The sequence below is a fragment of the Lucilia sericata genome, unplaced genomic scaffold (assembly GCF_015586225.1).
Source record: "Lucilia sericata isolate MDLA Ls3-8-SP2 unplaced genomic scaffold, ASM1558622v1 Contig001550F_arrow, whole genome shotgun sequence".
Classification (NCBI taxonomy): Eukaryota; Metazoa; Arthropoda; class Insecta; order Diptera; family Calliphoridae; genus Lucilia; species Lucilia sericata.
This window is the reverse complement of record NW_023995474.1, coordinates 83,514-98,067: the sequence shown is the minus strand read 5'-3', so window position 1 is coordinate 98,067 and position 14,554 is coordinate 83,514. Positions and strand designations below refer to the sequence as shown.

The 14,554-nt window shown below is 27.4% G+C and overlaps 2 protein-coding genes across 3 annotated transcripts; one reads left to right on the top strand and one right to left on the bottom strand.

Moving 5' to 3' along the window:
- Positions 1 to 2,588: 2,588 nt before the first annotated feature.
- LOC119611878 (heparin sulfate O-sulfotransferase) lies at positions 2,589 to 5,667 on the bottom strand. Of its 2 annotated transcripts, none has more exons than XM_037967580.1 (6): positions 5,194 to 5,667; positions 4,879 to 5,132; positions 4,722 to 4,807; positions 3,453 to 3,591; positions 3,168 to 3,388; positions 2,589 to 3,110 (listed from the first exon to the last, which is right to left on the bottom strand). In XM_037967580.1, exons 1-6 carry the CDS (start codon positions 5,315 to 5,317, stop codon positions 2,867 to 2,869), a joined length of 1,068 nt encoding a protein of 355 aa, XP_037823508.1. In that variant the 5' UTR covers positions 5,318 to 5,667; the 3' UTR covers positions 2,589 to 2,866. The 2 variants fall into 2 exon arrangements, with proteins under 2 accessions (XP_037823508.1, XP_037823509.1); XM_037967581.1 differs by having other exon boundaries at positions 4,879 to 5,090; positions 5,194 to 5,658.
- Positions 5,668 to 9,270: 3,603 nt separating this feature from the next.
- On the top strand, positions 9,271 to 13,476 carry LOC119611876 (ran GTPase-activating protein). The gene is made up of 6 exons (XM_037967579.1): positions 9,271 to 9,542; positions 9,611 to 10,292; positions 11,880 to 12,081; positions 12,154 to 12,444; positions 12,513 to 12,689; positions 12,752 to 13,476. The coding sequence occupies exons 1-6, from the start codon at positions 9,443 to 9,445 to the stop codon at positions 13,079 to 13,081; spliced, it is 1,782 nt and encodes a 593-aa protein (XP_037823507.1). The 5' UTR covers positions 9,271 to 9,442; the 3' UTR covers positions 13,082 to 13,476.
- Positions 13,477 to 14,554: the final 1,078 nt, after the last annotated feature.

Genomic DNA, 14,554 nt, shown 5'->3' with positions numbered 1-14,554 from the left:
AAAACTGCCATTTGTTTAAGTAAATGCAATAAATACAAGAATATTTTTTTAAAACATGACATTTAATAATTATATTTGTTATTTAAATTTAATTAATTTATGTGATTTTGTGTTAGGCATAAACAACAATTCAAAGGGCAGTTTTGTTTTGTCTAAGGGTTGTTATGGCGAATATTTTATAAATAATTTTTAAAAGAATGTGATTTGTGATTTAGTTTGTTTTGAAAACATTGATCTTTTTCAAAATATCCACTGAAGGCAGTGATCGTTTTCAAGTTTTTATTACAAAACTAGGATCTTTATCAAATTTTCTTTAGAAGCATGTGATCGTTATTTTAATTTGTACTGATAACTGTGATCGTTCTTAAATTTTCTATAGAAAAAAGTGATCTTTAAAAAAGTGTGATCTTCATAAAATTTTCTATAGAAAACTTTGGTTGTTATATAAAATTTCTATGGAAAAAGCAGCCATCTTCCAAAAATTATAATCTTCACTAAATTTTCATCAATTCTTCATAAGAAAACTGTGATTTTCATCAAAGTTCTATAAAAAAAAACAGTGATCTTTATAAAATTTTCATTAATAAAGTGTGATCTTCATCAAATTTCCTTTAGAACACTTTGATCTTCCAAAAACTGTGATCTTCATTAAATTTTAAACAATTCTTCATAAGAAAACTGTGATTTTCATCAAAGTTCTATAAAAAAGTAGGGATCTTCGCAGAATTTTCTATAGATCTTTATAAAAGTTTCTTAAAAAAATTGTGATCTTCATCAAATTTCATATAGAGAACTTTGATCTTCCAAAAACTGTGATCTTTATTAAATTTTCATCAATTCTTCCTGAGAAAACTGTGATCTTCATCAAAGTTCTATAAAAAAGTAGTGATCTTTACAGAATTTTCTATAGAAAACATTGATCTTTATAAAATTTTCTTTAGAAAACTGTGATTTCCATAAAATTTTCTAAAAAAATCTGATTTTCATTGAATTTTCTATAGGAAACATAAAATTTTCTACAGAAATCTGTAATTTTCATCATGCTTGATTAGGAAACTGTGATCTCCAACCATTTTACTATAGAAAATAGCGATCTTCATCAAAAATTCTATAGAAAACTGTGATCTTCGTTAAAAAACTGCGATCTTTATAAAATTTTCTAAAGAAACTTGTGATCTTCTTAAAATTTTCTAAAAATAGCTTTGATCTTCATCTAATATCTATCAAACATTCTATAGAAAACTGTGATCTTTATAAAATTTTCTCTAGAATAAAGTGATCTTTTAAAAAACTTGTAATCTTTATCAAATTTCCTATAGAAAACTGTGATCTTCGTTAAATTTTCTAAAAATAGCTGTGATCTTAATCTAATTGTCTGCAGCAAATAGGGATATTCAAAAAACTGCGATCTTCATAAAATTTTTCATAGAAAACTGCGATCTTCATGAAATTTTCTATAAAAATACAGTGATCTTCATTGAAAAGTTGCTACAAATACAACTCTTCTATAGAAAACTGTTATCTTTATCAAATTTTCTATAGAAAACTGCGATCTTCATCTAATTTTCTCTAGAACATAGTGATCACCAAAAAAAAGGCGATCTTTATAAAATTTTCTAAAGAAACTTGTGATCTTCTTAAAATTTTCTAAAAATAGCTTTGATCTTCATCTAATATCCATCCAATAATCTAAAGAAAACTGTGATCTTTATAAAATTTTCTCTAGAATACAGTGATCTTTATAAAGTTTTCTCTAGAATACAGTGATCTTTTAAAAACCTTGTGATCTTTAACATATTTCCTATAGAATACTGTGATCTTCGTCAAATATTTTAAAAATAGATGTGATCTTAATCTAATTTGCTGCAGAAAACAGAGATCTTCAAAAAACTGCGATCTTCATAAAATATTTCATAGAAAACTGCGATCTTCATCAAATTTTCTATAAAAAACAGTGATCTTCATTGAAATAAAACTCTTTTTCTTTAGTTTTTTAATCCAATTTTTTTTTCAATTAGAATTAATTCTGTTTATTCATTTTAAATGATTTCCTCTTTTTTAAGGGTTATACATATGATATTAATACAATTTATTACATAAATTTATTTTGTATTTGTTAAATATTTTAAATTTTTTCTAGTTGTATGTGTTTTTCGTTACTTTTTTTTATAAATTCTTTGTTATAATTAACTAAAATATTTATGGGGAGTTTTTGTTTTGTATAGTTAATATATTTTTGTTTTATATTCTCATCTTTAGTATTGTCCATAGGTATAAAATGTTAATTGTTTAAGTTTTTTATTTTTTTTATTTTCGTTTACCTTGTTAGTTTAAAATTTAAAACTAAATTAAGATTATGTTATTTAAAAGAAAAAATTTGAAATTAATACATAAAAACAATAGATTTTGTAAAAATATTAAAAAAAAAGGTTAAGGAATTTTTGTTGGTTTTATGTTAAATTTATAAATTAATACATAATATGATATGCTAAATTTTACTACGGTTAAAGTTATTGTTGTTGTTGTTTAATATAATACAATTTTATTTCAATGTTTTGTAAGTTTTTTTTTTTTTAAATATTGCTTCTACTAAACGTTATCATAATAATAATAATAATAATTTAATTAATAAAAAATATCATTTATGTTGTTTCCTTCTTCTTAATATGTTTAACTTCTTTTAACAAAATAAGGCAATTGAGTGTGTTTGAGAAAGTGTGGAGGGGAAGGGGGGGGCGCAGGAGGGTTTTTGTTTAAAACAATTGTGAAATGAACAATTTTAAACATAAATTAAGTACATTACTTAGGAAAACAATACTATTTACAAGTCTGTATGTGTCTTTTTCTTTAGCTGCCAAACTTTAGCTTATTTTGGTTTAATTTTTTCATACATAAACTTTTGTATTTGTTTCTTATCCGGCTGCACTAGTTTACGTTTATTAAATTCAAATTGTGCCAAAGCAAAATTATACAATTCAGTTTCCATTTGCCATACTTTTGATTGCATTATAGTGGCTACAGTTTCTTCTCTGGGTAGAATTTTGAAAGTTGTATGTCTCAAATGGGATTTATTGGAATGACGATAGTATTCCGTAAAACCTTGAAACATGCTAATATGAAAAAAGTCAAATAAAAACTGATTAACTGGGAAACATTTTCTTACTCACCGTGGCAATGACTTTTCCAATAAATCTACAAAATCTTCCATTTGTTCTGTTACACCCACTAGGAAATATTCATTAACTAAATTCTCTTTAGCTCTATCTAAAGCCCATTGACTGCCGGGTTCCCAACATTCAGCGGCATGACCACAAAAGAAAGGTATTTGTAGCCACATATTTTTGGGATCACAGTCTGGTTGTTGCAATTCTACACATTCATCGAATGTCTTTAAATTATAAGAAAATTTGAGTAAAAATTTAAAAACAACTATATAATACGAAAAAACTTACAATTTTATTACCCGCCTTTTTGCGTACTAAATTTGGACGATAATTATCACCGTAACGTAAAAAATAATAATAGGAAACAAGTCTATCCAATGGCTTACGCACTATATTAATATAAATTGGTTTATGGGCAATTTGGAATCTGGAAATGAAAAGTTTAAAAAGATAAAGAATAAGAATTTTTGTAATTTATTGTAAAAATTGTTTAATTTTTAAAAGAAAACAGGAATTTTCATCAATTTTTCTAAAGTAAACTGCAATTTTCATTAAAATTTCTATAGAAAACACAGATTATTCTCAGATTTTCTAAAGAAAACTCTTAAATCTTTATAAAATATTCTATAGAAAACTGTGATCTTCCAACAACTGTCATCTTCATAAAATTTTCTCAAGGAACAAGGGTTTTTCATCTAATCTTCTAAAGGAAACGGAAAGCCGCAAGAAAATTTATACAGAAACAAGAGATCGTTTTAAAATTTTATAAAGAAAACTGTGATCGTTCTTAAGTCTTAAATAGAAAACAGTGATCGTTAAATAACAGCGATCTTCATAAAATTTTCAAAAGGAAACTGTAATCTTCATCAAATTTTCTATATAAAACAGTAATCGTTATAAACATTATTCTAAATAACTGCAATCTTCATCAAAATTTCTTTATAAACCAGAGATCGTTCTCAAATTTTCAATAGAAAACTATAAACTTTGTAAAATTTTCTATAGAAAACATAGATCTTCAAATAACTGCGATCTTCATCAAATTTTCTAAAGAAAAATGTTATCTTCATCAAAATTTCTATAGAAAACTGTGATTTTCATCAAATTTTCTATAGAAAACTGTAATTTTTTATAGAAAGTTTTTATAGAAAACAGATCTTTATAAAATTTTCTATATAAAACTTTGATCTTCATCAAATTTTCTACATTGTACTCATATTTTCTTTACAATATTCTGAACTTCAAATTTTCTAAACAAAAAATGCGATCTTCATCAAATTTTTTTCCTAAAACTGTAATTTTCATTAAATTTTTTTAAAGAAAATAGTGATTATCAAATTTTCTACAGAATACTTAAAGTTTCTATAGAAAACAAACATCTTCTATAGAAAACTATGATCGTTATCAAATTTCCTTTAGAATACTGTGATCGCTAACAATTTTCTATAAAAACAATATGATTATCTTTAAGTCTGCTCTAAATTTCTATAAACAACTTTGATTTTTAACAAATTTCATAAAATTTTCTATGGAACACTATCGTCATTTTCTACTTACTTTGAAAAATCCAAATAGGCCAAATGACCATGATAAAGGGCCGGTTTCATTTCATGCCACTTGGTGACATTACGTACAAAAGAGACCTAGTGTTAAATGAATAAAATAATTACATATATCAACAACTAATACACATTTAACACTATCTTCCACATACCTGATTAGGTAAAGATAAAACATGATTATTGGCCGTAATATTGATATGCAAAACATGAAAACGATTTTTCTTACACAAATCATAAGCAATATTTACAAAACTTGTAGAGCCCGTTTTGGGCACACGATTATACAGCACCACTAGTTGTTCCTCATAATCGAAATTATCTAAAGGCGATAGAGCATCGACAGCAGTAGCAGCACCTGCATTAGCTGGAGATTGATTATTATTATATTTGCTTAAAGGTTTAAGAGCTGCAAGAAAATTTCTTAAGATTTAGTTTTTAGCTTATTAAGCTATAGGAATATTACATACCATTTAGTTTAACTTCGGACCCTATAAACCAATAGCCTATACAGACCATTAGACATAAAACACCCATTAGGAAGATCCAGTGTTTCTTGGTCAACAACATCTTACGACCAATTCTGTTGTGCATTGAGTCATTTATGGCTAAAACTGACAAGAATTTCGTTGGAATTTCTATGGTTTTTTTTCTTTTGTGAATTTTTAATATTTATTTATTTTGTTTTTGTTTATTTCTACAATAGTTTTATAAATTTGGCTTGTCTTTTATGTTGGAGTTTACACATGTTTTTTTAATTAAACCACGGCTAGACAATTTCCTTGTTTACATATATATTGGGGCTTAAAGATTTGGTAATTATTTTATTGATATATGTTGGAATTTTTGGTTAAAATAACAAAAAAGACGTGAGAAAAATACACAATTTTTTTGTTTGTGGGGGAATTTTTTCTATGAATTGAATTGTCAAATAATTGTGTTGTAAAGAAGAAAAACAACAATACAGCGGTTACTGTAATGACATAAATAAACAAAACAAGACAGCGGTTGATTTGTTTAGCATTCACACTGAATGTTAACAAAAAATGCCGGTGTATGACAGCTGTCGCTTTTTTTACGCGCCTAATTCGGGTCGCTGCTTTTACTTCAAACCAGCGTCGTTGACGTCAACCAAGCTGCACCTTTTTACATTGCTGGTATGTCATACCGTAAAAGGATATCGAACATGTGTATTTTAAATGGAAAGTGCAGTTGATGTCAATTCTGCCGACTGCGAAAACAAATTCTGCTGGAATTTTTCGCGCCAAACTGTTTTCTGCTTTTTTTTATTTGATTTTAACGTTTTTTACGCTTTCAAATGTAGATGTAATAATGGAATTCGACGAAAAAAAACTTTTTAGGAACCGAAATCTATATTTATGAAACCTAAAATTATGTGGATCGGTCCGCCAATATAATCCTCTTACAGAAAATCAAATTATAGTTAATCAGGCATTCCAAAAGTTTAGCATTATGATAGAATTATGGTATAATTAAAAAAATACTTTAAATTATGGAGATCTTGGTCCATAATTAACGTGACCAGACACCCCCCAATTGCGGGATTATCCCGCTTTTTAAAGGTTGATCCCGACTTAGATTTCAATCCCGCTAATTAATTTTATTGCAATCAATTTGGGATTTACTATTTAAAAGTTTAAAAATTAAACTTTAAATTAAGAAATTTTGTTAGAAAATAGAATGTCTGTTCATTAACTACAAATTATCAGAAATTGTTTTTGTATTTCAAATATTTTTGTAAAAATTAGTAAAAACTTTTAGTTATTGAATATATAAAGAGATTCAAAAGAAATACTTGTTCTACACAGAAAAAAATAATTCATATTTGGAATGAATTTTGAAATAAATTGAATGAATCGAACATGACTTTTTTTTCCCAAACCATTTTCATTCAGAATATTAAAAGTTCATAAAATGTATGAATTTGTACATGAAATATTTTTTTGTTTTTTTGTTCATTTTCTTTGATTTTCATCAAAAATGCAATAAATAAATAACCGTTACCTATTAATATCTTCCATTTTTTAGAAAATAATCACATATTAGCGTATTTTTATGATAAATAAATAAAAATGCTGGAAAACAAAATATGAAATAAAAAAACCAGCATATAGCTAAACATCCATTCTTCAGAAAATGCTGCATGTTACGCGCATATTTCATTGTTTTCAATCTAAAAATCATAAAGAAATAAAAAATTTTCTAAAGAAAATTTCAAACATTTTTTAACAAACAGAAAAATATAAAGAAAATTTTTAATAGTTGTGTTTTGTTGCTATCAATGAGTGTTAACGCTTAAAGTTAGCAACAAAACGAACATTACCTGACTTGGCATCACTCCACAGAAGAAATCTGCTAAATCTTGAAATTATTTACATTTTCTTAAAAAAGGTTTTTTTATTTGATATTTTTTTTTTTGATTTAAATTTTATTTTAAAATATTTTTTTATTGTTTGACATAAGCACATTAATATTTGTATTTTTATTTTTGAATTGGTAGCACTTTTATTGACGTTAAAATTAACTTGTATAATTTTACACGTTAACTCCTAACGTTTATAAATTTTAAATTTATATGAAATTGCCTTTGAACGTTATCAACAAAACACAACTAATATTTTAAGTCAAGGCTTCTAGATTATGTTTAAAAATATAAAAATGAAAAAATTCATACAATTTAGGAACTTATTCTTAAATATTATTAACTTTAGTCAATGAAAGCAGTTCATAATATTTATGCTGAAACTTTTGTCTGTGTAGTATTTTTTTATAATTTTTCAAAATGTGGGTAAAAGTAGACATCCACTTTTTAAATAACAAAGTTAATTTTTAAGTTAATGGTCTAAAAAAATCCTGTAGCACAAAGTATACAGAGGTGTCACGAGCAAAAAAACTATTTTTTTAGTCGTGTTCTATATACCATTTCTCACCAAACAATTTCAAAATCAAACAAAAGCTGATTTTAGACTTTTTGAAATGTCAAAAGTGACACCTCTGTATACTTTGTGAAGGTACCCTACCCTATAAGAAATGAATGACCGAAACTAACACATACAAAATGATTTTACTAACACACACGCAACATTTTTTTTATAGAGTTGTCGAAAAAAAATTTAATGGATGATTCCATCAACAATGACAGTCAAATGACCGGTAAAATGACCGTTACTGGACCCAATGTGTGGTATAGGGTTGAATTTGCATATGAAAGAATGAAACAAATACATTTTGATTAAAATGTATTAAAATTTATATTTTGATCAACAATGACAGCCAAATGACCGATCAAATGACTGTCACTGTGTTACAGAGTTGTATTTTTCGTCGTTACAAATTAATTGTTTCTGCGAAAGCCAAAGATCAAGAAGCGAAAAAATAAAAAAATTACAAAGTCTTTAAATTATTAAAAATAAAGAGAATTATTATAAACTAAATTTTAAAAAAGTTCAGGAAGTGGATCAGAAGATAAACAATTCGGAGTTTAATCAATCAATGGTAACATAAATATGTACTTATGATTTTTATATTTCGATATTTATGAATACTTATGTATTTCTTTACAGACAACTTATTTCCACAAATTAATAGGAGCATCAGAGGACTTAAGATTCTGCGAGATATGTAAAATGGTGAAAAGACTGGTAATTTATGTATATGATTACTATATTAATAAAATTAACAATATATATATTAAAATATCAATAAATTGTGTTTTATTATAAATTGGTATAGCCGTCAGATTTGACGGATATATTCATCAAGTGTGATTAGTCAACAATGACCGATTATTGCATCATTTTTTTATTTGTTAACTGTGATGGATATATCCATCACAGTTAACAAATCATGACTAATATTTATATCATCCATGATTAGTAAACAACAAAAGAGTGAGCAGCTCAAATATATGTTTTAAAGTCGATAGAATTCATAAGTGCGAGGGTGATGCAACATCACATGTACACAAAGCTCCCATCACTTTCTTAAGGGCAATATGTAAAAAGTGATGGAAACATTTGTGTACATGTGATGTTGCATCACCCTCGCACTTATGAATTCTATCGACTTTAAAACATATATTTGAGCTGCTCACTCTTTTGTTGTTTACTAATCATGGATGATATAAATATTAGTCATGATTGACTAATCATGCTTGATGGATATATCCATCACAGTTAACAAATAAAAAAATGATGCAATAATCGGTCATTGTTGACTAATCGCACTTGATGAATATATCCGTTAAATCTGACGGCTATACCAATTTATAATAAAACACAATTTATTGATATTTTAATATATATATATATATATATATATATATATATATATATATATATATATATATTGTTAATTTTATTAATATATTAATCATATACATAAATTAACAGTCTTTTCGCCATTTTACATAACTCGCAGAATCTTAAGTCCTCTGATGCTCCTATTAATTTGTAGAAATAAGTTGTCTGTAAAGAAATACATAAGTATTCATAAACTATAGTTACATTTTGATTAGTTTTTTTTCTAAGTGTGCCCTGATGACAGCTGTCGCAAACAAACAAACGCAAAAAAGAAAAAAACCGGCGCTGAAATTTGAGGTTATTGTGTGTGTGCGCGTATAAAATTGCGAAAAATATTGAAATTTTGTTTAATTACTAAAAAATTTAAAAAGTATTTATAAAAAATATTAAAAAAACCATGGCTGCCAATTTTAGTTTTACCAAATTAGCCAGTGAATTATCTGAAGAAGGCATAAGTTTTGCCGACAAACAGCTAAAATGGGATTCGGCCAAAGATGGTTTGTTGTTTGCGAAAAATATTTTAATTTATTTACTTAATTATTACTAATTATTGTTTATTTCATAGTTGAGGATGTGGTTAGGGCCTTGGATATGCAAAAAGTGGTGCATTATCTTAAATTAGATGGTAATACTTTGGGTGTAGAGGCAGCTGCCGCCATTGGTAAGGCTTTGGAAAAGCACCCTGAATTCCGCAAAGCTTTATGGAAAAACATGTTTACCAGCCGTCTAAAGGCTGAAATACCTGAGGCCTTAAAATTACTAGGCAATGGCATGTCTATAGCTGGAGCTAAACTTACAGTACTCGATTTAAGTGACAATGCCATAGGCCCTCATGGCATGGTAGGCTTAGAAGAACTTTTACGTTCCCCCGTTTGCTACAGTCTACAAGAATTACACATGAACAATTGCGGTTTGGGTATCTATGGTGGTCGCATGTTATCCGAAGCAATTATCGATTGTCATCGTAATAGTTCGGCTGCCGGTACACCTCTTAAGCTTAAAGTTTTCATAGGTGGTCGTAATCGTTTGGAGAATGAGGGTGCCAAGGCTATTGCAAAAATATTTTCTACCCTTAAGACTTTGGAAGAGATAGTTATGCCACAAAATTCTATTTATCATGAAGGTATTGCTGCTTTGGCTGAAGGTTTTAAACAGAATACAAATTTAAAGGTATTGAATTTGAATGATAATACCGTGACCAGCAAGGGAGCAGCTCATATTTCAGAGGCTTTGGCGCATATGCCACAGTGAGTATTTTCTTTTTTCTTTTAAAATTTTCTTTATTTTTGATTCTTGTAAATATTTATTGCATATATTCTTAAGTTGTCAGCGTTTTAAATGCATATATTCATTTTATTAAACTTATGTTACTGATTACAGTTTTTTTTTTTTTTTTGAAACAAATTTATGAAGATCACAGTTTTAGTTAGAATTTTTAGAAAATATCAAAGCTTTCTATAGAAAAGTACAAATATAGAACATTTTTTTAAGATCACAGTTTTATAAAGAAAATTTTATTAAGATCACAATTTTATATAGAAAGTGTAATGAAAATCATAGATTTTATTAGAAACTAAACGAAGATCACAGTTTTTAATGGAATATTGGATGAAGATCACAGATTTCTATAGAGAATTTGATGAAGATCACAGTTTTCTAAAGCGATTTTTAAAATTTCAGTTTTCCTTAGAAATTTTAATAAATATTACTATTTTATATAGAGAAATTGATAACGATTGCTGTTTTCTATAGAAAAGTTGGTGAAGATCAGAGTTTTCTATTGAAATGTTGGTGAATATCACAGTTTTCTTTAGAAAAGTCGATGAAGATCACAGTTTTCTTTAGAAAAGTTGAAGAAGATCACAATTTTCTATAGAAAACATCATGGAGATTACAGTTTTCTATAGAAGATTACACTTTTCAATAGAAAAGTTGATGAAGATCACAGTTTTCTGTAGAAAAGTTGTTAAAGATAACACTTTTCTTTGGAAAAGTTTGTGAATATCGCATTTTTCTATAGAAGAGTTAGTGAAGATCATAGTTTTCTATAGAAAAGTTGGTGAAGATCACAGTCTTCTATAGAAAAGTTGGTGAAAATCACACTTTTCTATAGCAAAGATGGTGAAGATCATAGTGTTTTATAGATAAGTTGGTGCAGATTCTAGTTTTCTTTAGAAAAGTTGGTGAAGATCACACTATTCTGTTAAAAAGTTTATGAAGATCATAGTTTTATATAGAAAAGTTGTTAAAGACAACACTTTTCTTTGGAAAAGTTTGTGAAGATCGCATTTTCCTATAGAAAAGTTGGTGAAGATCATAGTTTTCTATAGAAAGGTTTATGAAGATCACAATTATCTTTAGAAAATTTTATGTGGATCATAGTTTTTATTGGTAATTAACCCATTAACTATCATGGATATCTTTAGAAAACGTAATGAAGATAACAATTTTATTTATAAAATACGATGAAGACTGCAATTGTTTTGCACAATTCTGCAGCATTATCATTTATTTTATATTATCTAACCTATTAACCATTTATTTTAACATTTATGCTTTGTCCTAACCCATCTAAAAGATAAAATATTGAAATTATATTTAAGTTCTGAATGTTTTTGTGTAAAATTTTGCTTTGCGGTTGTAGAAAATTTATTATTGTTGCCATGTACTTTTCACCACTTATTGTTTTATAACATTGCTTGGCTTAAAATCCTCATCTTTAGTTAAAAATTAACATTTTTACGTTCATGCTTTCCCCTAATCCACCCTACAATAAGTTTATGTAAATGTTTTTGTAATAAAAAAAAAAAAAATCAACTTAATTAAAAATTCAGCCTGCGTGAAATAAATTTCGGTGACTGTTTGCTTAAAACCAATGGGGCCTATCATTTCGCCGAAGCTTTAGAGGAAAATCATCGTGAATTGGAAGTTTTAGATTTGGGTTTCAATGAAATTGGACCCGATGGTGGTTTAGTTTTAGTGACAGCTTTACAAAATAAACCCAATTTAAAAAGAGTCAATTTGGATGGTAATCAAGTAAGTTATCAATGAGATATTGGACCTCAAAATATATTTCTAATATTTTTAATTAATTTGAAAAACAAACAGTTTGGTTTTGAGGGTCGAGAACGTATTAAGGAAGGTATGCAATGTACTGCTAATCCAAATGCTTTAGAAGAAATGGAAGAAGATCAATCGGAGGGTGAAGAAGATGATGATGAAGTAGATGAAGACGAAGAGGAGGATGATGATGATACTGTTGATGAGGAGGTCGATGAAGAAGAAGATATTTATGATGATCATCATAATGACACCACAGAGGAGGCTGACGAGGAAGATTATGGTGAAAATGTAGCAGAAGAGACGGCTTATACCACTACCCAAGCATTTACCACTAAAGTAAGTTGAATTTTAAACAAAAATAACAAAAATTTAAAGTTTTATGTAAACATTTTTAAATTTATTAGATGCTTAATGCCAATGAGTCGTTTATATCCAATAAAAGTGTTACTTTTGATACCACCGCCACTAATATGGATGCCACAGCTGAGTCTTTCTGTCTCAGTCAAAAACCTTGTTCTTTACAAATGTTTGAATCTTTAACAGAAGTTGATAAATTGCAAGCCTTCAAAGGCATTATGGAGGTAATAGCAATAAGACCCTAAAACCAGTTTTAAATACTTAATAAAACATTAACTTATTCCAGCAATTCACCGATGACAACTATCTCTTGCTGCTCATCTTTACCACACTCAAATGTGGCCATTTATCACAAGCTTCTAGCACAGCTTTAGACTTGGCCATGTCTCTATTTAAAGAGTGCATAGATTATGCTGTTAAAACCAAACAAGAGCGTCGCGTTTTAAACTATCTACTCATACAGTTGGGTCTTATGCGTTCCGAAATGAAATTTAAATCTGCTTATAATTTGAAATCCTGTCAGTATGCCTTAAGAGAAACTTTAAATAAGAAAACCTTGGCTAGTGAACATATGAAAAATACTTTAAAAGTTTTCCTAGAACAAGTGGGAGCTTAAAATAAACTACTATTCTTACCAAATCATTCCCTCATATATTGTCTCAATATGTGTGCGTGTTTTGTTTAATTTTAAATTCTCTTTAACCAAATTTTTCTTTCTCTATTTTAAACCAAAAAAAACTGTTTGTTAAACTCCCACTTATTTATTTTTCTTACTCAATTTTTGTAATTTAGTTGATGAATTTGATAAAAAAATATTAATTTATTATAATAATAAATTTGTAATAATAAAAGCATAATTAAAATTTTGGGGAATTTTGAAAGCAATTTCATAAAATTTTTTTATGAAATTATGTTTTCTTTTCTCCAAATTATTTGAGTTTTATTTTTGGAATAGGTTTTTTTTTACTTCAAATCCAATTTTTCGTGTTTTACTAAAATTAAAATTTTTTACTAAAAATACAAATTTTTACTAACAATTCGATTTTTTTACTAAAAATACTATTTTTTTACTACAAATTCGATTATCTTAAAAGAGTCCGAATTTTTCAACAAATTCTATTTTTCATCGAAAATTTAATAAAAACAAGTTTTGCCTAAAAATGCAATTTTTCAATAAAAATTCTAATTTTTAATAAAAATTCGATTTTTCATTAAAAATTCCATTTTTTTTAATAAAAAACTGGTTTTTCAATAAAATTTATATTTTTCACTAAAATTTTGATTTTTTACTAAAAAATTTATTTTCCACCAAAGAAAACGATTTTTTCTAATTTCAATAAAATATCGCATTTTTTCAAAAAAATATTTTTCGCTAAAATTCTAATATTGCCTATAGTCTGTACTATAGACTAGTATGTAGACTGGACTATAGTCTAGTCTATGGTCTGAACTATAGTCTATAGTTTGGACTATAGTATAGTCTAAAATCTGGAAAATAGGCTAGTCTATAGTCTGGACAATACTCTAGGTCATAGTGTTGAAAATAGTATAGTCTATAGGCTGGAGGATGACCTAGTCTATAGTCTGGACTATTGTCTAGTCTATAGTCTGGACTATTAGTCTATAGTCAAGTCAATTAGTCTATACTAGTCTGGACTATAGTCTAGTCCATAGTCTGGACTATAGTCAAGTCTAACAGTCTTGTCTATAGTGTGGACTATAATCTAGTCTATAGTCTGGACTATAGTCTAGTCTATACTAGTCTGGACTATAGTTTAGTCTATACTAGTCTGGAATATAGTCTAGTCTATACTAGTCTGGACTATAGTCTAGTCTATACTAGTCTGGACAATAGTCTAGTCTATACTAGTCTGGACTATAGTCTAGTCTATAGTCTGGAATATAGTCTAGTCTATAGTCTGGAATATAGTCTAGTCTAATGTCTGGACAATAGTCTAGTCTATAGTCTGGAATATAGTCTAGTCTATAGTCTGGACAATAGTCTAGTCTATAGTCTGGACAATAGTCTAGTCTATAGTCTGGACAATAGTCTAGTCTATAGTCTGGACTATAGTCTAGTTTATAGTCT

What these genes read in the sequence shown, in the direction of transcription:
- LOC119611876 (XM_037967579.1), top strand. Translation starts at nt 9,443, where the DNA reads ATGGCTGCCAATTTTAGTTTTACCAAATTAGCCAGTGAATTATCTGAA. An exon ending in GCTTTGGCGCATATGCCACA is followed by an intron (nt 10,293 to 11,879) that starts GTGAGTATTTTC and finishes TTAAAAATTCAG; the next exon opens with CCTGCGTGAAATAAATTTCG. An exon ending in CCTTCAAAGGCATTATGGAG is followed by an intron (nt 12,690 to 12,751) that starts GTAATAGCAATA and finishes AACTTATTCCAG; the next exon opens with CAATTCACCGATGACAACTA.
- LOC119611878 (XM_037967580.1), bottom strand. Translation starts at nt 5,317, where the DNA reads ATGCACAACAGAATTGGTCGTAAGATGTTGTTGACCAAGAAACACTGG. An exon ending in GCCTATTTGGATTTTTCAAA is followed by an intron (nt 3,592 to 4,721) that starts GTAAGTAGAAAA and finishes TTTCATTTCCAG; the next exon opens with ATTCCAAATTGCCCATAAAC. An exon ending in TTGGAAAAGTCATTGCCACG is followed by an intron (nt 3,111 to 3,167) that starts GTGAGTAAGAAA and finishes TTTTCATATTAG; the next exon opens with CATGTTTCAAGGTTTTACGG.